This window comes from Molossus molossus, unplaced genomic scaffold, assembly GCF_014108415.1.
Source record: "Molossus molossus isolate mMolMol1 unplaced genomic scaffold, mMolMol1.p scaffold_m16_p_7, whole genome shotgun sequence".
In the NCBI taxonomy this organism is placed as follows: Eukaryota; Metazoa; Chordata; class Mammalia; order Chiroptera; family Molossidae; genus Molossus; species Molossus molossus.
Window position 1 is genome coordinate 29,715,401 of NW_023425401.1, and position 13,316 is coordinate 29,728,716.

Below are 13,316 nucleotides of genomic sequence, written 5' to 3' on the forward strand. Positions count from 1 at the left end.
CTTTTGAGCCTGATGCAGAAGGAAGAAGAGGAAGGAATGAAAGAAGAGTGGTGGAGGGTGAGCTTATAAAATCATAAAAGTGTGGAGGAGACAGATTATGGCAGTGTCATGTATCAGTTGAAGAATTTTTTACCTATCAAAATTGGTAATTGTCTATTTTTTTCAACCATAATATCTAATATAGTTGAAGAAAAGACACTCAGAAGTGAGAGTGAGAGTTGGTAAAACTTTTCAGAAGAGGACTTTGTCTCAGAAGCTCAAATATGTGTGTTCTTTAACCATCAATCATCCATGTGCTTTCTAACAGAATAAAAGCAAGCTAAATGTTTTTAAAAGGCCATTATAGTTATATATATTTTTATATTTAAAATGGCACATAGAGTCACAGTAAAACACATGGAAGCAGGATATATTAAATTTTTAAAAACATAAGAAACAGCAATATATTTAAAAAATATATAGACCATGACCAAGTGAAATTTATCCCAGGGATGCAAGGCTAAATGAATTTGGCAAAGTAGAAAGATACAAAATCAACATCCAGAAATCACTGGCATTTTTATATACCAATAATGAACACACAGAAAAAGAACTGAAAAAAAACAAAACAAACAAACAAACAAAAAAAATCCTATTTACCATTGCAACAAAAAAAAAATCAAGATTCCTAGGAATAAACTTAACCAAAGAAGTAAAGGACCTGTTCACAGAAAACTACAGGACATTAAAAAAAAAAAAAAAAATAGAGGAAGATATAAAAAAGTGGAAGCATATACCTTGTTCATGGACTGGAAGAATTAACATCATTAAAATGTCCATACTACCCAAAGCAATCTATAGATTCAATGCAATCCCCATCAAAATACCAATGACATATTTCACAGAACTAGAACAAACACTCCAAAAGTTTATATGGAACCAAAAAAGACCCTGAATAACCACAACAATCTTGAAAAGAAAAAAGTTGGAGGGATCACAATTCCAGATATCAGGTTATACTACAAAATCAAAACAGCCTGGCCAGGCTGGTGTGGCTCAGTGGTTAAGCATTGACCCATGCACGGGGAGGTTTTCCAGTTTGATTCCCAGTCAGGGCACATGCCCAGGTTATGGGCTGAATCCCCAGTGGGGGCCATGTAGGAGGCAGCCAATTGATGTTCTATCTTTCTCTCCGTCTCCCTTCCTCTCTCTCTCTAAAAAAATCACTAAAGAAAATAAATTAATTAATTAATTAATTTTTTTTAAAAAAACAAAACAAAACAAAAAAAACACAGCCTGGTACTGGCACAAAAACAGGCAGATAGATCAATGGAACAGAACAGAGAACCCCGAAAGTGACCCAAGACATTATTTTCAATTAATATTTGAAAAAGGTGGCAAGAGCATACAATGGAGTAAAAACAGCCTCTTCAATAAATGCTGTTGAGAAGATTAGACAGCTACATGCAAAAAAATGAAACTAGACCATAAACTTACACCATACACAACAATAAACTCAAAATAGATGAAAAAAAACTTAAATGTCACTTGTAAAACCATAAATATCCTAGAAGAAAATGCAGGCAGCAAAATCTCAGACATCACACATAGCAGAATTTTCACTGATACATAACTTAGGGCAAGAGAAACAAAGGAAAAAAATTTAAAAAATGGGACTACATCAAACTAAAAAGCTTCTGTACAACAAAAGAAACCAGCATCAAAATGAAAAGGGAACCCACTATATGGGAGAACATAATTGCCAATGATACATCAGATAAGGGGTTAATTTCCAAATATATAGAGTGCTCATACAACTCAACAAAAGGAAGACAAAAAATCCAATTGAAAAATGGGCAGAGGACCTGAATAGACACCTCTCCAAACAGGGTACACAAATGACCAGGAGATATGTGAAAAAATGCTCAATGTCACTAATCATCAGAGAGAAGCACGGAGGTATCACTTCGCACCTGTCAAAATGGCTGCCATCATCAAACAACAAGTGCTGGCAAGAGTGTGGAGAAAACAGGACTCCAGCACACTGCTAGTGGGAATGCAGACTGGTGCAGCCACTATGGAAAACAATATGCAGTTTCCTAAAAAAATTAAGAATGGAATTGCCATTTGGCCTAGTGATTCCACTTCTAGGAATATATCCTAAGAAGCCTGACACACCAATCAGAAAGAATATATGCACCCCTATGTTCATAGCAGCACTAATTACAATTGCTAAGATCTGGAAAGAGCCCAAGTCTCCATCAATAGATGAGTGGATAAAAAAGCTGTGGTACATGTACACAATGGAGTACTATGCAGCTGTAAGAAAGAAAGATCTCTTACCCTTTGAGATGATGTGGAGGGACCTGGAGAGTATTATGCTAAGTGAAATAAGCCAATCAGAGAAAGACCAATATTGCATGATCTCACTTATTTGTGGAGTATAATGAACAAAATAAACTGATGAACAAAATAGACCCAGAGACATGGCAGTAGGGAACAGTCTGACAAACCTCAGAGGGAGGATGGGTGGAAGGGAGGGAAGAAATAAACTAAGGAACTTATATGCATATATGCACAGTTAATGGACACAGACAACAATACTGTGAAGGTGGGAGGGGAATAGGGAGGAGGGTATCAATGGGGGAAAAAGAGGGACATCTGTAACAAAATAAACAAATTAATTAATTTATAAAAACATAAGAAATCAAACAAAATGTGTGTATGTGTGTGTGTGTGGGTGTGTGTGGGTGTAAATGTATATATATATGCACATAGAAAAAAACTAGGTGAAAATACACCCGAATATCAACAACAATTATTTCTGGGAGGTGGAATCAATCACTTGTGATTTCTCTTTTCTTCCTGTTGCTTGTTTAGATTTTCTGAAATCCTTTCCATGAACATGTTTACTTTTGTAATAAGAAAACTATAAAAATGGCAAACCATAACAATTATGTAATTGTTTAAATAACCTGAATCTCATGGAGCCAAAAATATAAAATTATTCTCATATATGAAAAGTAAATTAATTTTACTGGTTCTAAGAACCTGAGGTGTAATGTTCTTGTGGCCAAAATTCCCAAATGATGATGTGATTGAGAAAGGAAGTACACACCCCTAAAAGTATAGGGGTGAAGAAGAGCTCAGGAGACCTTCGACTTGAATATGGTAATGATTTAAAGGCTTAATTCCTTTCAGAAAACCATGGTGCCCTGTACACTTCAAAGGAACATTCTCACCTGACAGATAGTACTTAGATATCTGAGGTGTGGTCTAATGTCCAGTGACTTGTTTATGTTTGATAAACTACTCCTCAGGCAACCTTCTCCTTTAATTAATTAATGTTTAAAATGAAATATGTGCAAGCAAAAACAAGACAAAAAAACCCAACGGCATTTCTTTCCTGAAACGGGCATTTCTTACGTTTTGCCACTAGCTTACCAATAATTTGGAGCAAGTTTCTCTCATTTAGAGTTTTAAATCCCCCCTTAGAAAATAAAGTGCTGAGAAAGTTTTCCTCTAGCCTTAAAATTTTCCCTCGTTCTATGATCTTAACAATAGTTATCATTCAAATTGTCATATGTACACCGGATCATTCTGAAAGAAATAGGAACGCCAAGTGAATCACAGTTTTACCTCCATTTGTACCCAAAAGTTGTGTTTTGGGGCTAGTGAAAATCCTCTACTATATTTGACTTGAGGGTCTATTGCATAGGGCTGATGACCAGATCAGTCCCAAAGGAAATATTTGCTTTGATTTATGTGGTAGTACTTGAATCATTGTAAATATACAGGGCGCCCCCCCAAAATGTATACGGGGAGTGTGTAGATTCTATTACATTTTGAAAACAAAATGTATTTTAATAAACACTGGCTTTATAATTACACGATTTTGTGTATACATTTTTTTGGATACCTTGTATATATACACCAGTAATAGAATTGAATAGCGTTTCCCTCAGTGTGTGTGTGTGTGTGTGTGTGTGTGTGTGTGTGTGTGCATGTGCGGGCACGTACAGAACACAGGCTGTGGAACAGCTTAGGTGGCAGAGAGAAGCTAATGATGACAGCTGGCTCTGGTCACAGGATGACAGGAGCCACAGGGTATAATAACATCAAAAATGACTTTTACGTAGATTTGCCTATTTAAACAAATAAAATACAAGCAAACAAATTTTAAAAATAAACAAGAGAAGGCCTTGCAAGGATAAATGACCAGGCTGTCCCGGGACTGAGATGAATAATAAATCCAACTCCATGTAGCTGGAGCCCAAGGGAAATAAAAAAGAACAACTTCACTGGCCCCATAAAAGATTGACCTAGCTCGTGCAATTGTAGTTAATAACTGACATGGCCCTGTCTGGTTTTGTTCAGTGGTTAGAGCATTGGCCCACAGACTGGAGAGTCCTGGGTTCGGTTTCCGCTAAGGGCACATACGTCGGTTGCAGTTTGTCCTTGGCCCAGGCTGGCAACCACTAGATGTGCCTCTCTCACATCAATGTTTCTCTCTCTATCTTCCCCTCTCTCTCCTTCCCACTCTATCTGAAGATTAAATAAAAAATGTCCTTGGGTGAGGATGAACAAACAAACAAAAAAGAATAACTGACATGACTTTTTTAATTTTTTAAACAAAACACCTTTTCCTCCTTGTTTTGTAACATACTATAAATGTAGATAAAAATTAAACATTTTAATCCATAAAATTTGCTTTTGAAATTATAATTTTTGTTCCTTAGCTAACAAACATTTCTTGGAACTTCTTAGCAGCTAAGCACCATGGAGCATTTGACATTTGCTGGGATCTGGATAATAGGGGAGATGAAAAGTCAATGCTATTCTGATCTTAGTGCATTATGTCCTTGCCACCCCAATTCCTATTATCAAAACTGGTTGAGTTTGGGTAGAAATTTTGGAATAAATTTTAAGTTTTCTAATGTTAGGAAATGAAGAGAAAAGACCATGAAAAAAAAAAATGGTCAAAGAAATTAGTGGTTATCTTCTCTCCTCACACCAGTGACTAAGAGTTAAGATAGATTCCTCCCAACTGCACATTTTCATGCCCTACACGTGGGTCTCTCTGGAAGGCTCAGCACAAAAGCATCTGTGCATGGGGAGTGTGAGTGTGTACGTGTGTGTGTGTACTTACACACGTACACCCACACAGCGTGGTAGGAAAGTTCATGCTTTGGGTATTCAGGGATGTGTGACATAGAAGAGGGGCGTTGTTTCTTGAGCTTTTTACTGAAAAGAACTAACATTGGAGAGTTGGGGAGAAGCAGCATGCTGAACTTTTCCTTAAATGTTCCCCAAAGCAAACTTGTTTTTTTGACTTGATTTCACTAGAAACAAAAATGTGAACTTTCTGTGCAGGTCAGTATCCCCAGAGCCCAGGACAAAGAGAATGAGCCTTCAGAGCCTACTCGGGATGACAACCTGGCCACCACTCCTTCATTTGAGGCTGTGACCACCCAGGAGCCACTGCTCAACCCCTCTGAGGAGGGTCTGGAAACCAGAACTCCAAGCCCCAGTTTGAACTTGCAGTGGGAAAAGTTGGGGCACAAAAGTAAGAGATACCTGCCAGTCAGCTGCTGCATCTGCTATGTGAGGGCACAGAGCACGTGATCTCTACAGTCTCATTTGGAGAGAACATATTGTGATTGTAAATAGGGGGACAAAAGATCATTTTCGTTTTATTATATGAGAGTTAGAAAACTGTCTGGCTGTAGAACAAGTTCAGTCCAAAAATCTGGAAGCTCTTTAGTAGTTGTTAGTATTATTTTTCATTTGAATACATTTACAGAGGGTTGTGCTCTCCTTTGCCCTAGTCCTTACCACTCCCCACTACTTACCTGTGGCCTGCGCGCACACAGGCATTTGAGTTGTGAACCTTAGATTGTAGAAGAAAGATAAGAAAGAGAATCTAGGTTCATCAGCATATTTTCTGTGGAAGTATTATCTATAGAAAATAATAATTAGATATATGGTTTCTGAAGAACATGCCAGAGAGATAATATTCTTGCTTAAAAGAAGCAAAGATTGGCTTGAAAACAAGTTACCCGATATTATTTATTGTTTTTAAGAGCATAGGTAGAAAATCCACTCTCCGTTCCAACTGGTTTAAGGAGTGTTCATTCCGTTTTAGAAAGTAAATGTCCTGAGACATACTCCAAATCTAGGCAAGTATTTATGGGGGATGACGAGAGGGCTGCTTTTGATATTGATAAATGAAGCTTATGACATAAACCATCTCTCATAACACAGGAAACAGACAGCAAGTGCTTCTTTGGTCTTTATTTGGCCTTGAAATCACTTCTTTAGGTACAAAATATGAATCATGGCACAAAGCAGTACCGTGAAATAAAAAGGGTTTATATACAAAAGATTTATTGTTGTAGCTTTTCTTTGCTTTTTTTTTTTTTTTACAGTGAACATGCTGTTGAAATTTATTTGTAAACTGACATAGAAGGTCATGTTTTTATTATACTGCAAGAGTTCTTCTTTATAAAAAAAAATTGTGGCATAAAGAGAGCCCTTGCTTTACTTTTTTTTGTAACTTAAAGGGATCTTCCTTTGTTAGTAGGCACAATGACACATGATTGCAGTGGTGCTTTCTATGAACAAACTGGAAGGGAATGTGTACAGAAAGCCAAAATCATCTTCATTTCAAATATTGCTTTGATTTTAAATCAATTCCAAAGTAAATTAGAAAGTCCTATTTTTCTCCCGTCAATTAATTTCCACGAGAGTATTAGCCAATGAAGGCTCAGTGTTATGCTTCCAGGGAAATCTGAATCTTTAATAGGGTTTCATGAAGATTAAAAACTTTGTTTTCAAAGGAATGAATATCTAATGGTGGGGTTTCAAGTGGTAGAGGAAACGTTTTGGGTATCAGGGAATCCTTCTTTAACTTAGAAGAATATTTTCTTAGTTTGTGTGTTAGTGTGCATTGAGAATAAACTTGATGAAACTTTTATTTTTCATCTTTTCAGTGAAAGAAAAACCTATACTAACACATTATCCTTTTTTCAACCTAGACTCTAGGTGTTTAGAAGATCTAAAGCCTGGAAACTGTGGTGAATATGTGGTTCGATGGTATTATGACAAACAGGTCAACTCTTGTGCCCGCTTTTGGTTCAGTGGCTGTAATGGCTCAGGAAACAGATTCAACAGTGAAAAGGAATGTCAAGCAATCTGCATTCAAGCGTGAGCAGGTAAGTCAACCTGCAGTGTGTCCAATCTACCTCTCTATCAACAAGTCTAGAAAGCACCTCTATTATGTTAACATATTCACCCCATACAAATAAAGCGCCATGTTTGATTGTCTACTGAGTATTTACAATTTGAATTTTTACAACCTAATTGAGTTTTTACAACCTAATTGAACCTAATTGAATTTTTACAACCACACTAGGATGTAGGTATTATTAACCATTTTAAAGATAAGGAAGCTGAGGCTCTGCGTTTAGTAATTTGTCAACAGTCACCCAACTGAAAAATGGCAGAGCTGAGGACTGTAGAGCTGTGCACCCTCAACACATAGGCCGTAGAATCTACTTTACAACCTGAGGTGTGGTTCCAATTCCTGTTCATTCCTACTCTATGTATTATGTCAGATCAAATGCCTTCCCCAGCCCAGTCCCCCATTCCTTCCTGGGCCCCCAGTCCCTCTCCCCACTCCAATCTCCCAAACCCCTCACAGTCCTGCCAATAGCATGAAGGTAGGGAGGAGGTGGGGAAGGACTTGGGCCTGAGAATCATAAGTGATGGGAGCATGTGGGAGAGGGTGAGATAAGGTATCCTGCTTGAAGGAAACCTAGCAAGAGGGATGGTTCTGAGAGATGAGAGGTGCTGGGCTAGGAGTCAGAGTGGAGTAGTTAGATTTTTGCCTCACTTGCTCTGAAACTGAGTAAGAAATCAATCTGAATTAAAATGACTAATTCAAGTGGATTAACAACTGTTACTCTGCACTCCTCCAATACGTATGGTAACAAACCTTTACTGTGTGTTTAAACTATATATGGAAATTTAAACATATATATTGTAATTTAAACAAAGGAACTTGTCTCAGCCTTCCTTTAAAATGTAAATGTGGCTTTCAGTTTTAGGAGGTTGGAAAGAAAAGGCACTTGACAGCCAAGAACTAAGGCCCCATCCACTCTTGAGCAGGGTAATGTAAGGATAGGTCTCCGCTGAAACAGGAGCCGCCAGATTGAAATATGACCCAACAGGGTAATAGAGAATCGGCTCTGTCATTTGGTAATGATTTTGCGACATCGGTCTGGGAAGATCATCAGTTGGGACTGAGCTCAGACGACATTGGTATATGTCACCTCACAGCATCCTTTCTTCTTTCAGGCTTGGGACCCTCATTCAAGGTCAGTGGTCCAGAAAAGAGCACTCAAGGAAGGAGGTGCTGAAAGAGCAGCTATCTTAGCAAAAATAATTGTGTTTAGTTTGATTAAATTGTTATGATGTGATATTTAATATTACAAAAGAATATATGCAATATACTAAGTAAAAAAAATATGATAATAAGGTGAACACCAGTGAAAACTTCACACAGAGAATGACCAAACAGAACCAATTCTGTTGAACCTTCCTATGTACCCTTCTACCATCCTACCCCCCATTTCCTGCCAGGGATATTTCATCTCGAAACATGTGTTTACCATGTCCCTTTGCTCTTGGTTTTCATATGTAATTTTACATGGAAAACCACATGTATCTCCACGTATCTCTAAACAATACATAGTCTGCCATATTTTAGAACATTATAAAAATGTATAAAAATGGTGTAGTCTTTTGCAACTTGCTATTTTCACTCAATATTATAATTAATCCATATGTCTTACAATATGCAGTCCTAAAAATATCTGATTGCATTCCTAAAATTTTATTATTTTGATTTTTTGAGTTTTAGAAAATTTGTTTTATAATATATAATTTTTTTTTTTGCAACTTGGTATGTTATTACATTATAATTCATACACATTCATTTATTTTCACAATTGTATAATATTTGTGTAAATATATATCATAACATATTTAATCATTGTCTTGTCTATGATCAATTGAATTACTTCCATTTATTTACTTGTTTTGCACCATTTCAACTGCGTTGCTATGGATGCTCCTATGCATGGCTTTGGGTGCACATGCACTGGTGTTTTTCTAGGGTAAATACCTAAAAATGAAATTGCTGGGTTACAGAATATGTAAACATTCAAAAATAGTATATACGTAATACTAAACTGATTTTTTCCCCAAAGTGTTTGAACTAATTCACTTTAAACCCTCACCAGTTGTGTCTAAGAGTTTCCATTGCTTGATAGTCTTATCAGCACTGAGTATTGTCAGACTCCCTTATTTTGCTAATACTGGGTAGAAAACAGTATCTTTTTAAAACTTGTTGCCAATATTGCAGATATCCCCCTCTCCTCCCTTTTGCCCTCCTTTCCCTACCCCCCAGTTCTTGTCCCACCCCAGGCCTTCACCACACTATTGTCTGTGCCCATGGGCTATGCATATATGCATATACGTTCTTTGATTAATCTCTTCCCACACTCCCCAACTCCCTCCCTTCTGAGATCTGTCAGTCTGTTCCATTTATTCATATCTCTGCACCTATTTTGCTTGTCAGTTTCTTTTATTCATTAGATTCCATATATAAGTGAGATCATGTGATATTTGTCTTTTACTTAACATAATACTCTCCAGGTCCATCCATGCTGTTGCAAAGGATAAGAGATACTTCTTGTTTTACAGCCGCATAGACTTTCTCTGGTGACATTTTGCCATATTTATTCACCATCTGTGCTGCTTCTGTGAAATGTACATTTAAAATTGGGGAATATTTTTTTTTTTTTAGCCTCACCCAAGGACATTTTTTCATTTTTTGTTCAGGTAGAGTGGGAGGGAGAGAGAGGAAGAGAGAGAGCGAGCGAAACATCATCGTGAAAGGGACACATCGAGTGGCTGCCACCCGTATGCACGACCAACTAGGGCCGGGGACAAAATGCAACCGAGGTACGTGCTCTTAGCAGGAACCAAACCCAGGTCTCTCTGGACCTCAGGCCAGCGCTCTAACCGCTCAGCCAAACCGACCAGGGTGGGAAAGATTTTTTATTGGATCATTTGTATTTTCCTTGAATTTCTGAAGTTTCTTATATATCCTCAAATCAAGTTATTTGTACGTTATTGCTAATATCTTTGTGGCTTGTTTTTTATTTGTTGTTGGTAATCCTCACCTAAGAATATTTTTTCCATTAATTTTTAGAGCATGTGGGAGAGAGGAAGGGAGGAGAGAGAGGGAGAAAAAAAATTGATGTGAGAGAGACACAGGATTTGGCTGCCTCCCACACGCTCCCTGACTGGGCAGGGATTGAATCTACAACCCAGGTATATGCCCTTGACTGGAATTGAACCTGTGACCTGTTCACGGGATCTGAGGCCTGGTGCAAATCGATAAGAATGGCTCTCACCTCTGCCCCGCTTGTACAACTCCTACCCTACTCCGGGAACTGTTTGCCCAAGCTCTTTCACAGAGACCCCTGCCCCGTTCCAGGGACTGCTTGCCCTTATCTCATTCCCATAAATCTTTTGTCCCCAAGGCTGTACCTAGGCAAAGGCCCCCAGGTGTTAAACCGCAGGGCCAAACCCTCACAGACAAATTCCAGCTGCAACAGGCAGATATAAAAGACACAAGCCCCAACATTGAGCGCGGCTTCTCGGACTCCTGTCCCCCGAGTTGGTGAACCCGCCCGGAGTGTACCCAATAAACCTGAACCTGTTTTTATCTAATTTGTTGGCCTCTCTGGTTCGTTTTCCCTTTGCGGCGGCTGCTAAATTTCTAACATGACCCTTCAGTGTGTGGGCTGACACTCTAACCACTGAACCGCACTGGCCAGGGCTATGACTTCTTTTTACCTTACTCTTCTTTTTTAAATCAACAGAAGTATTCAATTTTAATGCAGTTAAATTTACTTTTTTTTTTTTGTGGTTAGCACATTTTGTTCCTTGTTTATGCTAATCAGCCTCTTAGCCACCTTTCTTGGATGGGAAACCCCTCCAAGACAAAAAATGACCTTAGTGTTGAGCACACCTCCTTAAATTCTCATCTTCATGGCTGGTGATTCCTTGATTGTATCAGCACCTTGGTAATTTCTAGGTGATTGTCTTTACCTTCTTTTTTCTTTTTTTTTTAATCCTCACCGGAGGACATTTTTCCATTTTTTGTTCAGATAGAGAGGGAGGGAGAGAGAGGAAGAGAGAGAGAGAAACATTGACATGAAAGGGACACATCGAGTGGTCGCCACCCTCACGACCCAACCAGGGCCGGGGACAAACTGCAACTGAGGTACATGCCCTTAGTGGGAACCGAACCTGGGTCTCTCTGGACCGCAGGCCGATGCTCTAACCGCTGAGCCAAACTAGCCAGGGCTTCTTTACCTTCTTTAGTTGCCCTCAGCATGAAAGTGGATCTGAGCTACATAGACAGCCATTACCATAGTTTATGGCTGAGGGATGGAGGGCTTTGGGCATTATTTCCTGGAAGCCCAGTAGTACATTATAAAGCATGTATTAGTCACCATACGGTTATTGAAAAGTAGAAAGACCCTTTAGAGTACTTAGCCTGCTATTTTGCCAGAAGCAGAAGTACTTTTATTTCTTTTTGAAGCTTTCCACAACTTTGTCCACGTAGAAATTGATATGCAAACATTTAACATTGACTTGGCTATTTGGGTAATATTGTCTGAAACATCCTTTTCCTCCTTCTGTGATTACCAAATCCTAATACTTCCAGGATGACTTGTAGGCTTCCCCTCCTCCTTTGTGGCAATTTTTCATCAGCTGGGCCATGCTCAACACTGAGGACCCAAAGCCCTCAGCTTATCTTCCAGTCTACCCATAGTCTGGACGGCCTTGCATTTCGTGGTCAGCATCTGCACTGGTTTCTGCATCTGCATTTGCTGCTCTAACAAATTGCCACAACTTTGGCAGCTAAGCAACACACATGTATTATTTTATATTTCTTTAGGTCAGAAGTCTCATGCAGGTCTCACTGGGCTAAAACTCACGAGTCTGTGGGGTTGTGTTTCTTCTGGATTCCTTAACTTTTCCAGCCTCTAAAAGCCATCCGCTTTCCTTGGCTCGAGGCCCCTTCCTCTGTCTTCAAAGCCAGCAACAGCAGGCTGACTATTCCTCATGCTACCCTTGCTCTGATTCTCTGACCACAGCTGGGGACTGTTCTTTGCTTTGAGGGACTCATGTAATTAGATCAGACCCACCAGGAAAATCCAGGCTAATCTTCCATCTCAAAATCCTTCATCTTAATCACATCTGCACATTTCCTTGTGCTGTGTAAGGTAACTATTTAAAGGTTCTGGGGAGTAGGACATTATGCCCTCAACCACAGCATCTGTATCCTCTGCCGGCTCTCTGAATTTAGGAGCAAAGGCATGGGTTCTTTATCTCTGTGTCCCTAGTTCTTGGCACATAGTGAGAACTCAATACATTTGAAAAATGATCAGAACTCACTTTTTTATTACATAAATAGATAACTAGTTGGAAGAAGGGAATAGAAAAATATTTTTTAAAGTCTTACTAGTTTAAAAGGAGAATAAGAGAAAAGTAGTATGTCAGTGAATAAAAACCAAGTACTCTCTCTTATCCACTTTGAGATTCAGAAACTTCTCCTCTTCTTCTCCACCCTGATTAGCAAAACAAAGACAAAAGCAGAGGGCATGTTGTCCAGCTAGATAAAGGATCATAGAGGCGGAATCGAACTATCTGAGAATTAATTCTGGAAAAGAGAATGATGATTTATGTTTTTGTTTTAATCTAGTGGAAAAGCTGATAGAGGTGAAGGAGATATGTGACATTTTGTTTCTCCATTCTCCAATGAAAAAATGATAGATTATGTACGAAGTGTGCTAGAAATAAGAATGTGCATCTAAAGAAGTCTCCCTTTTAAATTGACATTGAGAAATTTTAAATATTTTATCAAATACTAATGATGTTACAGAATTTTAACAATGAAAACACTTCATTGAAATGTTAAAGTATCTTAGATGATCAATTTTAGCATTGTCATTCAGTTGAAACAGCTCTGCCAGCCACAAGATATGCTCTCATCAGGTGTCTGAAGGGCACGCTAAATGTATGAAGTGACAATTAGGCTTTGTAATTTTAGTCTCAATGTTTATCCTAAACTCAACAAAAAATAAACTCGAGAATGAGAGAAAAATATTTGTAAGTAACATGTGACAGAATTGTTTCATATCTCTAATAAACCAAGAGATCCCATAAATCAGTAACAGTAAAAAGGAAAAAAT

At 38.4% G+C, this 13,316-nt stretch overlaps 1 protein-coding gene across 1 annotated transcript in view; it reads left to right on the top strand.

Moving 5' to 3' along the window:
- Window positions 1–8,390, top strand: part of COL28A1 (collagen type XXVIII alpha 1 chain) — a 151,767-nt gene extending 143,377 nt beyond the window's left edge. Inside the window, exons 35-37 of the mRNA XM_036247179.1 lie at window positions 5,353–5,482; window positions 7,017–7,193; window positions 8,338–8,390. Of these exons, the coding sequence (XP_036103072.1) occupies window positions 5,353–5,482; window positions 7,017–7,189 (303 nt within the window). The 3' untranslated portion in view covers window positions 7,190–7,193; window positions 8,338–8,390. The remainder of the gene's footprint in view (window positions 1–5,352; window positions 5,483–7,016; window positions 7,194–8,337) is intronic.
- The last annotated feature ends 4,926 nt before the right edge of the window (window positions 8,391–13,316 follow it).